The sequence below is a fragment of the Peromyscus californicus genome, unplaced genomic scaffold (genome assembly GCF_007827085.1).
Source record: "Peromyscus californicus insignis strain IS unplaced genomic scaffold, ASM782708v3 Scaffold_4__1_contigs__length_199733344, whole genome shotgun sequence".
NCBI classification, from domain to species: Eukaryota; Metazoa; Chordata; class Mammalia; order Rodentia; family Cricetidae; genus Peromyscus; species Peromyscus californicus.
In genome coordinates this window covers 119,980,629-119,994,913 of record NW_026294562.1, presented here as the reverse complement: position 1 = coordinate 119,994,913, position 14,285 = coordinate 119,980,629, and the positions used below count along the sequence as shown (strand labels likewise).

The 14,285-nt window shown below is 50.2% G+C and overlaps 1 protein-coding gene across 2 annotated transcripts in view; it reads right to left on the bottom strand.

The window, feature by feature from the left end:
- Window positions 1-14,024, bottom strand: part of Homer2 (homer scaffold protein 2) — a 103,499-nt gene extending 89,475 nt beyond the window's left edge. The window contains exon 1 of one of the 2 annotated variants that reach the window (XM_052761502.1): window positions 13,836-14,024. In XM_052761502.1, coding sequence (XP_052617462.1) covers window positions 13,836-13,840 — 5 coding nt within the window. In that variant the 5' untranslated portion in view covers window positions 13,841-14,024. The remainder of the gene's footprint in view (window positions 1-13,835) is intronic. The other variant, XM_052761503.1, reaches the window with a different exon arrangement.
- Window positions 14,025-14,285: the final 261 nt, after the last annotated feature.

Below are 14,285 nucleotides of genomic sequence, written 5' to 3'. Positions count from 1 at the left end.
CCCTTCCCAGCTGTGCTCCCAAAGAGGTCATGTTGGTATTGAACTGGGCTTCCTTGCCTGCCTCCTAACGGTTCCTCTTCCGGGATCCTCCACCGCTACTAGCAACGTAGGCCAAAGTCCTTTACTTCCTCTCTTTTCTTGACCCTGATGTCATGTCATCCCGAGGACCGTCTAACAGACCATGGACGGAAACTATCCCCTATGTGACGTTCCAGCCTCAGCATTCGCTCTGACTTGCAGAGTCACCCTGCTTCAGCCTTTCCCCTTCCAACTCATTTTCCACAGAGCCACTGCTACTGTCGTGGAACCTAACGAGGATCTTGTCACAGACCTTCAGTATTACTCAGCTTTCTACACACACACACACACACACACACACACAGAGAGAGAGAGAGAGAGAGAGAGAGAGAGAGAGAGAGAGAGAGAGAGAGAGAGAGAGAGAGAGGAGAGATTAGTTGACTGATTAGAGGATTACAGGAGTCAGTTCTCTCCTTCCATCAGGTGGGTCTCGGGGATTGAACTCAGGCTTTCAGGCTTGACGGCACGTGCCTTTACCTACCGAGCCATCTTGCCAGTCCTACTCAGTTTCCTCCAGTCTCATCATACCCGTGTCTCTGCCACTTTCCCCAGTCACATCTGATTTGGACCTGGCCTACTTCTTTCTCCAACCCCTGCCCGGGGTCCTACCGTCCCCTGCTGAGATCCTGCCATTAGAGTCTGATGCCAGTTTTTCAAGCATTCAGGACTGCTCTCTCCACTCTCGGTCTGTGCGCCCGACACTGTGTCCACCTGGACACTGTGCTCCCTGCTTCCCATGGTGGCTCCTTCAGAGGTGCGTCTCCTAAGCACACATGCTGAAGCTGCTGTCAGCCTTCACGCCCTTCTTCCCCTCTGAGGACAACTTGCAGAGATTTTTACTGCTGGGTTCATTGGCAGGATTTATTTCTTGGAGGTGGAGGGTTTGCTCACAGGAGCAAGCAGAGTCTGTCTCACTCACTAAAATGCAAATTTCAGGGGTAGGGCATATCTGTTTTACTCATCAATGATTCCATGTGGAACAGTATTTTGGACATAGTGGATTAAAATACATTAAAATTTTAAGCCGGGCGGTGGTGGCGCACGCCTTTAATCCCAGCACTCGGGAGGCAGAGCCAGGCGGATCTCTGTGAGTTCAAGGCCAGCCTGGACTACCAAGTGAGTTCCAGGAAAGGCGCAAAGCTACACAGAGAAACCCTGTCTCGAAAAACCAAAAAAAAAAAAAAAAAAAAAAAATACATTAAAATTTTAGCTTCTTCTTCTTCTCCTCCTCCTCCTCCTCCTCCTTCTCCTTCTTTTTGATGTGACGTTATTTAATTATCAATGTGGCCGAAATGTTTCTGTTAGAGAGTACTGGTTGGCAGCAGTGGTATCATCCCAGATTATGGCACTGGTGACCTAACTTCCAATGACAATGAAATGTTTTATGTGGTAAACAATATAGAGGGGCACAAGATGTCTCAGGGTGCAGAGAGGACAGATAGGTTGGGCTAGGTGACAACTTATTGGACATGTCAAACTAATGAGTCTGAAATCATGAGTCATCACTACTTAGCCAAATGCCTCCCAAGTGGCTTCTGTCAAGTATCCACACATATGCAGATCTGGAGGCCACCACTGGGGTAACAAAGGAGAATGTGTTTCAACATGGTCATACGGGGCCGTGTGGTAGCATGCTGTCTGGACTCAGTACCACCATCTCCACATTCTTCTTCCCATACTCAGAAAACTGGAATTACTGGAAGAAACAAGGGTTTCTCTGGCCGTCTCCACGAGGGGCTTCCGAGCGGGCTGAGGGACAGCAGTGTGGGGAAATCACCAGTCCATCTTCCATGGCACAAATGCTAAGTCACACAGTGCAGGGAGAGAGCAGAACACCACAGCCACCCCCACACTACTTCTGCTCTCAACCAGCCCTTCGAGTCTGAACATTAATGTTCACTCCCTCCAGGAGATTATCCGCTCCCATGGAGCAAGAAAATCCACTTCTCACAGAGGTTAATAAACTTACAGATCTCATTACTCAAAGAGGTCATGCTGGTGAGAATTTTAATGCATTTTTTAAGAGAAAAAGTCTGGAAGAATATTAACAACGGAACAATGCTACTGTGAGATGCAAAGGCAGAGAGGTCACCCATAGATAGGGTGGAGCAAGTGCTCCTTCCTTGCATGGGTCCCCCATCCATGGATGGCAAAGCACTCCCAATCTGATCAGAGCAGCCACCATCACTGACCATGGGATCCAGGGCGTCCTGCCTCTGCTCCCGCACCTGGATCTCTCAGCATGCTGGCTAGTTGCCTAGCTGTGGCCACCTTTAAAATAATCTTCTTGATTCTTCAAGAGCCCCCTGAAGGCTGGTGATAAATCTGTCTTTGCTCTAGCTATCTCCCTGCCCCAATCCATTACAGCAGCTCATCAGTTCATTCCCTTTCTTCTCGATCTAGCCCCCAGCTCCTGGCTAATCCTCAGTTAGCCCTGAAAGGGAACAGCAGACCCAGCCCCCTCCTCTTTCCTGCCAGTGTAATAACGCTATGGGGATGGGAGTGCAGCTCCACAGTGGGGCCCTCGCCAACATGCGTGAGGCCCAGACTTCCATCTCCAGCACTGCAAAATAAGCAAGTGGATAAACCAAAGTGCCACAGTACACACCTGCTCTCAAGTTCTTCTGGGACCTGGAGGGAGAACTTCCAGAGGCTTACGACTCCTAAGTTCCGTTCCTGCCTGCCTCCAACCTCACCGCCTCTTTCTCTAACATCGCCAATACCCCCTTTGCTTTGCTCTCGGCCTCCTAACGCGTTCTACTTACAAAACGAAACTCACCCTTCCTTGGACCCCGACTTATCCTCACATTCACCTTCGTCTGCAATCACTTTCTACTCTCTCTCCAACTGTGAGTGGATTTGGGCTCTCCCACTTAGCTGAATCCCCTCTCAAATTCCATCAATGCCCTGACACTCCCACTGCCACTATATTTAGCAGCAGCCACCTTCTGGGTCCACCATCCTCTAAGCTTTAGGAAGTCCCTGGTCTTGTTGAGGATAGCCCACTTAATAGCATTATCTTCCATCGCTTCTACGGCCCGTCTCCTCCGCTTTCGTCTGCATCTGAGTCTCCCAGTCTCATTCCCTTCTGACCTGGTGATTCTTCCCTGCAAGCGTGGTTTTTTGCCTAGGTTTTACGTTTTGTCTTAGCTTACTCTTTCCCTGGCTGGGTGGTCAATCTCTATCAGGTGAAGGCTCCCAAGACTGTGTGACTATCCCAATTGCTGAGTTTGTACTTCTAGAGTGGACAGACAGCCACACATGGAAATTCACCACCCGACACTGAACTCCCAGCCTTTCCTCCGGGAAAGTCACCCTTCCGCTCCCTTCCGCTCCGAGCCTGAGCCAGGGTCACCACCATCAGCCACCAACCCTAGAAGCGTCCACACTGCTGACAACTCAACCTATGTCTCTCATTCCAGCAATTCTATCATGAGGACATCAGCCTCCAGCCACTGCGCCCAGAGAACAATTTTATTCTCTAACAGGATTAAGCTCGATTCTCAACTCAGCCACTTCCTGGCTAAGAGCTTGAACAGGTTGCCGAATCTCCCGAACCCAGTTTCAACTATGAAAGCGAGGATTGTCTCCAGGATGAAATGAGATGTCAGAGGACAGACATCACAGTCTCCCCTGATGTGTTTACCTGTGTCCAGATTAGACAAGCACACAAGAAAGACCCCTCCTAACCCCGCTGAGATCCCCACACGCATGTTTATTGCGCTGTGTGCACTCCTGGAGTGACCTTGGAACCATCCCAAGGCTTGCACGATACTGTCTGTGCCGTGTCTGCTCTCTCCTTTTCGGCTTTCCTCACTTCCTGCCTGGACTGTGGCTCTTTCCTGTAAGGCAGTGGTTCTCAACCTGTGGCTCTCGACCCCTTTGGGGTTGAACAACCCGTTCAGAGGGGTCGCCTAAGACCATCGGAAAACACAGGTATTTACATTTTAATCCATAACAGTAGCAAAACTACAGGTATGAAAATAATTTATGGTTGGGGGGTCACCACGACATGAGGGACTGTATTAAAGGGTCGCAGTGTTAGGAAGATTGAGGATCACTCCTGTAGGTCTCTTTCTTTCTAATCTCCTAAGTCTCTATGCTGCCCTTCATCACTGTCTCTAGAAAAATTTCCCTGAAATAATTATTCTTCCCTTCAGAGTGGAAACTATCCCCTCACTGCCCACAGACTGAAGTCCAACGACAGCATGTTTTGGCCCTCTACACCTCTTTATCTCCAAGCCAGGGCCCCCACTGCCCAGGTCGGGCCTCACTCTGAGAGCAGGATTAACCGATCCCTGACCATCTCAATCAGCTAACAGGTGGAGGACAGTGGATCTGAGGCTCTGGTGTAGCTCGGTGGACGAGATGGCGAGACGGCGGCTTCTTACCGAGATGAAATGACTTATCCATGCTCACACAGCAGCCAGGGGCCTGGGGATTGATCTGTTCATCTGTGCCCTCTCTAGCTCCAACAGACAGCCCTGCATGAGGACACAGTCCTCAGTGGGTGAGACAGTCGCACCTATCTTGAATCTACCTGGAGGAGGCAGGGGCCACTTCTTCATGTCATCTGAGCTAAAATACACTCGATGCCGCCACCACCAACAGCTCCCTGCCCTGCCCCTTGGAACATCCTGGAACAGGCTGCATCCCTTTTCCCATGAGGCCCTTCTCAGTTACCCCTCTCTCCCAGGATGCAGAAGCCAAAGCAACCCTCTTTTCTCCACTTATCTGAACAACTCCAATTAAACACTTTCCCAATTAAAGACCTCGGAAGGGCTCCAAAGCAGAGTCGGTGGCTCTGCAGTGTTCCTCACTAATTAGGTCCCTGTGGACAGCTCTACCCCATGACCCAGACAGGATGCCCCAGAGCTCCCAAAGGCCTGGCTGGGCTCAGCTGCTCTCATGAGGGATCCAGACCCAGGGTTTCCCAGGAAGGGCAAACAGCAGAGCCTACCTGAGCCCCCTCACTCCAGCACAGTGGAAAGCCAGGATCAATAGTTCCCTTGGCCAGGAGGCACCCATGTACCAAACGGTTTCTTAAGTCAGAGAGTCCATGTTCTCACATTCCTCTGAGGAATAATAAGAAGACTATCAAGTTTGTGAATAAAAATGTTGTTGAAAAAAAAATCTCTTTAGTCTTTGACAAATGTCTAAATGTGTTCCCCACAAGTGTATTTTTATTCTAACAAGCTAATTTGAAATATAATTTAAATAATTATATCTCTACCAGAATGATACCATATGACTAACAGCACCTTGGTGGCAGAAGTACTGGAGACTTCATAGAGCTTTCAAAGAGGCTTCCATCCTGCCTCTTCCCACACAGAACACACCCCGCTAGGAGACTGGTGCATGATGCCAGCTCTCACCTCCAAACCTATAAATACGCTGGGGGCCGCCCGCAAGCCCAGTACCTAGAAGATGCAGGAACACAGCACAGCAGTGCTGAAGAGGCCAGGGAATCAGAAACAACACCCCGAGCCTCCTGCTCCGGCCCCTGCCATGCATCTCTTTGCTCAATTCATTAAGCAGAATGGAACTCTCTCGATGTAGAAGGCCAGGGCTCGTACACTGGGGACTTCTGGTGTTCTGCAAACCCCTTTTCTCTATTGTAAATACACTGTGTGCATGCTTTCTGCTTCACAGTCGACGAAGCTGAGGGGAGTTCTTGTCTTCTCAAATGAAGTCTCTGTGTCTATCCCACGAGCCAAAGCGAAGCTTTAAATGCTTCAGGCTGAGGAGACACTGCTGATGTACATGTGCGTTTACTCTTGCGTGTTGTGTGTGTGTATTCTGTGGTACTGGGAATAGTACCCAGGGCCTTGTGCACGCTAGGCAAGGATTCTATCACTGAGCTACACCCCCCAGTCCTGGTGCTTGTTTGTTTTGTATGGAAAAAAAGGTCTTAAAACTAAAGCAAAGAATATAATGTCCTTCCTGCATGTACATATCTGCCAATCCTTTCCTTAAGGGAATTTTCTTTGAAGAGATGGACAATGGTCTTTTGAAGCACAAAAAGATTTCTAAATGGGGCACGGTGCTTTCGCTTGCAAGGAACTATCCCATCTGAGGCTTGAAGCAGAATTACTCTGCCCGGTATTTCTAAACAAGGATGTATGCTTTGAGCAGCTGGGTCTCAGTCCAGCACCCACCCTTAGCAACGACAAGGAGTCCTTAATGTCCTCACCACGATTCACTCAGGAGCAGTGACTCACCCAAAATTACCCAGGCTCCCCAAATTACCCAGCGCTAATTGTGATCTTGGTCTTCTCTGCCATTTTTCCCTTCAGTAATTCATTTAAAGCCAACAACCGCCTTAAGGAATTGTTGAAAAGTCTTTTTAAAAATATTCTGCCTTGTTCTTAGCAGATTGACAAAAATGTATCCAATTTGGCAAAAGGACAACTTAGAATTAGGTGTAGATTTAAATGATGATGTGTTTTTATAATTATTGGCAGGAGAAGATGGCCACTCGAAATATTTTTTGATGCTGTTGTAAAAAGCATGCTACAAAACAGACATACCGAATGATTTCATCTTGTTAAAAATATATTTCCCTTGGTAGACATACATCTAGACACACAGTCATACACACATGGAAAAGAGGCTGTAAAGACAGATAACCAACTGCTGATGAGGTTATCCCTAAGATGTGGGATGTCAAGTCGTTTTCACTTCCTTCCTCACACTGTTCTTCTTTAGTACAAGCATGCAATGTTCTTATAATTAGGGGGAAAAAAGCAAAGCTATTCTCATTTTCTTTAAAAACAAAAACACAGTAGATGAGAAAGGGTAAAGACCACATAAGGATGGGGCCGTAAAACTGTGTTAGAGCATTAGAGGGCTGTGGAGATGCCCCGAGGGTAAAGTGTTTGTTGCAGAAGCACTAAGGACCTGAGTTCCGATTCCAACAGCCACATAAAAGTTGGGTGTGTGGCCGGGCGGTGGTGGCGCACGCCTTTAATCCCAGCACTCGGGAGGCAGAGCCAGGTGGATCTCTGTGAGTTCGAGGCCAGCCTGGGCTACCAAGTGAGTCCCAGGAAAGGCGCAAAGCTACACAGAGAAACCCTGTCTCGAAAAACGAAAAAAAAAAAAAAAAAAAAAAAAGTTGGGTGTGGTGACATGTCTACAATGTGGAGGTAGAGACACGACATGTGGATCCCAGGGGTTCATTGGCCAGGCAATCTGACTGAAATGGTGAGCTCTGGATTCTGTGATAAACCCTGTCTCAAAAACACGAGAGAGAGAGAGAGAGAGAGAGAGAGAGAGAGAGAGAGAGAGAGAGAGAGAGAGAGAGAGAGAGAGATGCAGAGACAGTCAGTCGCAGGCACACAGAGACACCCAATACCAACCTTTTGCCTCCCTCCACATGTGTAGATATTGGTCAGCATGTGCGCGCGCGCACACACACACACACACACACACACACACACACACACACACACACACCAAAAACCTGAGCTAGGAGAACAGTTAGGAATGAGCTCTGATGAGTGTGCTTGACTCTAAACTCCCCAAGAGGCACTACAGAAAAGAGACATGGTAATGTCTACAAACCAGAGACTGTTAAGAACAGCAAACCACCTGCTCCGCTCCAAGTCCTTCTTCAGGGGACTGTGCAAAAGCCACAAATGGGACCATGACCAGTCCTATAACCGTCAAGGTTAAGAATGGCGGGAGGCTTCCAGTATGGATGATAACATTTCCCCCAAATAGAAGTGACCGCAGACATTTGGTCCAGCCCCTGCTACCCTCTGACCTCTAACCACTCACTCTGGTGTAGCCACTTGGCCCTCTTCACTGTTCACTAACATGTTGGGCATGCTCCTGCCTCAGGGCCTTTGCACGTGCTGTTGACTCTACCAAGAACACTCTCCCCTCAAATCTCTGATGTGGTGTGCTTTTCTTCCTCTAGGTCTGTGAACCTCTTTCTCAGTGAGTTCTTCCAACTGCTCATCTAAAACCTACTTTGCCCCAGGATCGTGGAGCTCATTTCCTTAATTTTTAAGGTTGCCTAATCAGTTGAATTTTATAAACAAAACAAAAACAGTCCAAAGAGAACATTTTTTTCATACCTGTTTATTTGTTCAGCTGATATCTATGCATTTGGTATCTAGTCCCTTCTAAACTCTGGGTCTTTCCCGGTGCAGACACTGAGGGAGATTGCTTTTTTTTTAATTTTTAATTTTTTATTTTTTGGTTTTTCAAGACAGGGTTTCTCTGTGTAGTTTTGGTGCTTTTCCTGGAACTCACTCTGTAGCCCAGGCTGGCCTCGAACTCACAGAGATTCACCTGGCTCTGCCTCCCGAGTGCTGGGGTTAAAGGCGTGTGCCACCACTGCCCGGCCCGGGAGATTGCTTTTTAATTGAACCAGAGTGATCCTAAATGCCAACAGCCTTTTGGTACCTCTCCAGTGAGACATCTGCCCTAGACTCCCCAAATACATGGATATCCCACCATCAAATCTTAGACCTTTCAGATGATAACATTTTGTTTCCATCACAGCATTTAAACACAAAGCAAGTACCTGAATATGTGGCTTATCTCTCTTTTTAAATACATAAAACCCACAGAGGCAGGAATTAACCAGTGGGCCTGCTCATCTCTGGGTCCCCGACAGCACTGGACAACTGTCTCACAGATGAAGGATTCGAATGAACCTTAGTGAAGTTGAATAATAACAACAACAACAAAAAAAACCTGGACCAAGAGAAGACAAGTTCATTTTCAAATATTTTTAAATTTTATTTTATGTGATGGATGTTTGGTCTGCCTGCATATATGTCTATGTGTCTATGTACCATGTGCGGGCCTGGTGCCCATGGAGGCCAGCAGAGGGTGTTAGAACCCCTGGGACTGATGGCTGTGAGCCATATGTGGGTCCTAGGAATTAAACCTGTGTCCTCTGGAAGAGAAGCCAGTGCTCTTAACCACTGAGCCAACTTTCCAGCCCCTGAGTGACTCTATTTTAGTTAACTAAGAGCCCAAAGTAAAGCCCTGTAACTTGTAAAAGAACACAGTGTGGTTCCGAGGTGGGAAAGAACATCAGAAGTTAAGCAGTATAGATCCCTGAAAGGCAGCCAACTGTATCAGATAACCAAGACTGTGGCATTCGTCCACCGCAAGCATTCGTAGTTCAACAAAACACAGGCAAGCCAGTAATACAGCCAATCTTATTTGTAAACACTGGCGAAATCAGCTGCGAGTCACAACAGCTGACAAGATGCCTTTTCTGCGGGCCATTTATAGACAGTAAGAAGATAATCTACAGCTCCAATACTTGCCTGACAAGGAACCCACATCACAATCAAAGCAGAATGCCCGCTTTGGCATTAAAACAAAACTGTATCCAAGTGTGATTCCTTTCTCTCTTGGTCTTGTGACTCCCCACTTAAGAAAATCATATAGAAGGGAATCCAAAAAGCATCATAACTTCAGGCTGGCATCCAAGCAAGGCTTCCACCATGCAGAGAGGAACTCAATCATAAGCTCTTTACGGCAGGCCTATGAGGTCAGCCACTGAACCGCACGTTGGGATGCAAGGGTGAGGAGGTAAGTCCTATCATTGTGCAATGATCAGAGGGTGATGGGGTATAAATAAATCAACAAAACCCGGACGATGACAGGTGTGCTGTGGCAAGGGACTGTAGGGTACACAGGTGGGACTGTGTGAGAGTTATGGCAACCAGTGTTCTGGATGTCATAGTGTGAAGGAAGGGGAGAAGATGTCTGCAAAGCCAGGGTAGGAGGGTTTCAGGCACCCGAAGGCCCCAGGAATACGGATGAGCGCATTCCTGGCACTGGAGAGAATTCTGCAGGACAAGGCTGAGCCAGAACGTCCTTACTCCTATACTGAGGCTGAGAGGAAGTGAAGAAAGAAAGAGATCGTCGGGAAAGTTGGGAGGCGATGGATGGAGGGTTCCTCTGGAATGGAGGCCAGGAATCTTCAGAATGTAGTAAGTGGCACCACAGAGTGACTGGTGACGCTGGAGATAAGGCAGAGGCCCATGCCTTTGTCTGCTGAAGGGTGTTTAGACAGGAGAGTGACAAGATCTGATCTGCAATCTTAAAAGCCAGTCCCTCGGCTCCTAGGAAAAGAATGGACTGACGGTAACCCAGAGCGGAAGATGGGGGTGAGGGGTGTCGAAAAGTACGTCCATCCAAGAAGGAGGCAATGGTGGCCAGGGCTGGGGCCAGGGCTATGGTTACTGGAGAGTGTGCGTGCTCCAGATGAACCTGGAAAGTAGAACTCACAGGGCCAATGACAGCCTGGATATGGGACGGGGGAGAACCAAGGATGATGGGCAAATTATCAGAAAGACAGTGGGGCCACCGATTGGGTGGGAGGAGAGAGGGACGATGGGAACTAGAGGCAAGAGCTCCAGGGATGGATGAATTAGACACCCAGAGAAAGGTCTGTGGTGGGAATAAAAATGTAGGGCTGGTGACATATCGGAAGTAATACTTAAAGCCATGTGGGCTGTGAGGGTAAGTTGAGGAATCAGATAAGATGACCAGGGAAGAGAGTATTGACAGAGAAGAGGAACCAGGACAAGTTCCTAAGCATCGCCACCACCGGGAGTCAGATAAAGGAGCAAGCAGTAGGAAGGCGGAACCAGAACCATCAACAACATGAGAGGAAAAACAGAGGCGTGTGGTGTCAGAAGAGCTGGGAGGGCGCGGAATCAGGGAGGAAGGACCACTGGTGAGGAACACTGAGGAGGGGTGGGGAAAGGGCGGACATCGAGCAGTGTCTATGCTGAGGTAAAGGAAGAAGCCAGGCTGGAGTGTGGAAGTCAAACAAACGGTAGGAAAAGAAAATGAATGGAGATGATGGGTTTGCCCTATCTTTGAGATATCCTCAGAAGGACGAGGCAGGGGAACAGAAGCAGGACAGGTATGCAGGATGGGGACGGGGAGTTCTTTTGAAGATGAGAAAGGCCAAACTGTGCTGCCCGATGATATGGCAGCCACTAGCTACATGTGGCTACTTCAAGTCAGGTCCTGAGTCACACTGGGCACATTTCAAGTGCCCAGTGGCCTCAAGTGGCTGATGGCTGCTGTAACCGACCATATGGATTAGCACACTCCTGACACTGCCAGAGAGTTCTCTCCTACGGTTCTGAACTAGGGGGAGCTCCTATATTGACGCTGATAGGGCCTTAAGAAAGTGGTCCTCTGCCGGGCAGTGGTGGCGCACGCCTTTAATCCCAGCACTCGGGAGGCAGAGCCAGGCGGATCTCTGTGAGTTCGAGGCCAGCCTGGGCTACCAAGTGAGTTCCAGGAGAGGCGCAAAGCTACACAGAGAAACCCTGTCTCGAAAAACCAAAAAAAAGAAAGTGGTCCTCTGAGAAGGTGGAGGGGGATGGGCGGAGTCTACACCAGTAGAGAGCTGATGGGCAGCAGGAAAGACTGGCCTTTCAGCAAACAGGCAGGAGGGGAGTGGCAGCTTCGCTCTTGCTGTAGGACAGGCAGGAAGATGGAGGGGTTGCCTCGGTCTGTGGCTGCTACTTTGTCCACAAAAGGGGAGGCAAGGGGTGTAGAAGGAAAGGTCGAGCAATGTCTGAGCGATGCCTGAAAGGAGCCCGCACAAAGCAGCTGCCTCGGAATGCTGTCACACACACTGGAGACATCACATCCCTAATGCAGGACACTTCACTGAAGTGAAAGGGCAGGAAACACCTAAGGGGGGATGCAGCCTCAGTGAGGAAGTCAAGTCAGGTGGCTGGCTCTTTATTTCCTTAAATCCTTGTCCGGTCTGATGGGGCTCTGACAAGGACCCCAGCCAGGTCTGCTACAGGCTGCTGTTATTGCTCGTCCTTCCCATCCTACACAACTCTCGGAAAGGATGGCAGTAGTTCTGTTTTTTATTAAAATGGCTCCCTCCATCCACCTCCTCTGCCTGGACTATTTACCTAGCCTCTAACTCCATCTCATTTTACAGTCATGGCTTGTACATTCACACGAACTACAGAAGGGACTATATTTTAAAATGGCAGGGAGAGCTAAGAGCTACAAATCAGCTATTAGCTACAAGAAGTGAGTAATGCACATTTATTGAGTGATGTTAAAATTACATGAAAGACATGTTCTATGTTTAAAACAAAATGCCCAAGCTACTCCTCCCTGTTTTTCCACAAACAAAAACTGTTTTCTGGTATTTTCTTTAAGCTTTTGTGAGTAAACATTTTCATTTCCACCGACGTATTTTAACCACATTAACCACAGAGTTTCGATGTTTGTTTTTGATATGCAAGTGGGCTCCTCTGGGTTTGTGTCAGCTGAGGGGGAGGCGCAGGAGAAGAGTTAAAATTTCCAGGTCCTTTTATCTCCCATCTTGAGACCTACATTTGCTAACTCCTTCCCAAAGATTTTGTTTTTAAGTATGAAATCTGAGAGCCTCAAAGATTCCCACTGCTCAGAGCTCAGCTCTTTCATATCTGCTGAGAGATGGCTGAAAATGTTATAAAAATCTGCCACCCAGCTAGGGTGACTCTGTCTATCACGTCCCCCCACCCCCCACCCCAGTTGCCCAACATGTTAAATCTCTTGGATAGGCATCAATATTCCTAAGCAAATTTCCGCTGGGCCCCTCTGTCCCCCATGTTCCTGTTGGCCACAGCCCTCCACTCTCCTTCTCCAAGCTCTCCCTTGCTTGCCTCTGCTCCCACCAAAACTCTACCTGCCCCCGGGAGAAAGCCACTCCAGAGACTTGCCCGGAGCTAGGCACAGCAAAGCCGCTGACCCATAGGGACTGGTCAGGCCACCAGGGCAATCTTGCCTCTTTCCACTGCACCCATGCCTTCCCACACTAATCTATCCCCAAAGAGAAGCAACTTCTCTAGACCTATACAGCAGAAGGCCCTGGGTCCCACGAAGGGCTGTTCGAAGAATTCTAGGCTCAGCAGCAGGGGACAGAGATTCAAGACCTCTGGTTCACTCCAACCATCCTCGTGGTCCCTGTCAGGCAGTGGCCTTGCCTCTGCCGATGAGCAACCACGCACTAGACTCTCCCGTTTTACAAATGCATCAGCTGTGCAAGCTGGAAGAAGTCACCCAACTACTCTGGACTCGGTTTCCTCAGGTGGAGAGCAAGCACAATAAGCATTCCCTGCATGGAGAAGCACCGTGAATGTGCGCTCGCTCGCATCGGTGAGCAGAGGTAAGGAGTTACAGTGTTATTAGCACAGTGGCTCCTGACTCACAGCGCCTAGTGCTCGGAGAGACGCCGAGGAGAAATCAATCCCGCTTTGAAAATTACTTTATATACTCAGAAACATTAGTCACTTCAACTGAGCATCTGGAGCCTCACCTAGGTTCCTTACAGATTTCCACCATCCTCAGCCATCTCAACGCTGCCTGCAAGCCCACTATTCCTACGCCGAAGGGTTATGATTGGGTGTGTTTCCTTTCCAGGAAAACTTCGATTTCAATGTCGTTGGCAATACATGCAGCCGTGAAGAATGGCAAACTGCTCTTCACACTCACAGACCCAGGCCCTGGAGTTGGTCGCGCCAGGGGCAAGGAGACCGCGGAATGGCTGAAGCGCCGAGACCAGCCCGGGTGCGGGTCCCCGCCAGGTGTCTCCGCGCCGGTTTAGCCGAGAAAGAAAGGGCCGTGGGCTCCGGGCGCAAAGTCCGCGCCCAGGCCGGGGGGACACCCCCCCCCCCCCCCACCGTGCCCCGAGCTCCCGCCGCAGCAAGCGATCGGCGGCCCGGAGCCCCTCGCGGGCGCCCCGCGAGCTCACTCACCCCATCTCCGGCGCTGCTCCTGCGGCCGCTCCGACGGGGCCCCTGGCGTTCGCTGTCCGCCCGCTCGGCAGCTGCTCCCCGCGCGGCACATGCGGCGGCCCGAGTGCGCCCGGCTCAGCCCCGGCGCCGCTCCATTCCGCCGGCTGCGCGGCTTCTGTGCTGGTGTCGGGGCCGCCGCCAGGCGCAGGCGGCCGGGAGGGCGGGGGCTGGGCGGCCGGGGGCTGGGCGGCCGCGCTCGGGCGGAGCCGCCGGGGCCTCCCGCCCGCTCCTTACGTAACCTCGTGGCCCCCGGGCCGCCGCCGCCGCCCGCCTGGAGCCGGGGGCGCGGCAGCGTGTGCAGAGCTCCCCCACACCCCGCCGCACGCCGCCGCGCAGTCGCCGCTTCTTCCCGCAGCCCCCTCCTCTCCTGGGTCGACCCCGCACCCGCGCGCCCTGCCAGGCTTGGCACTG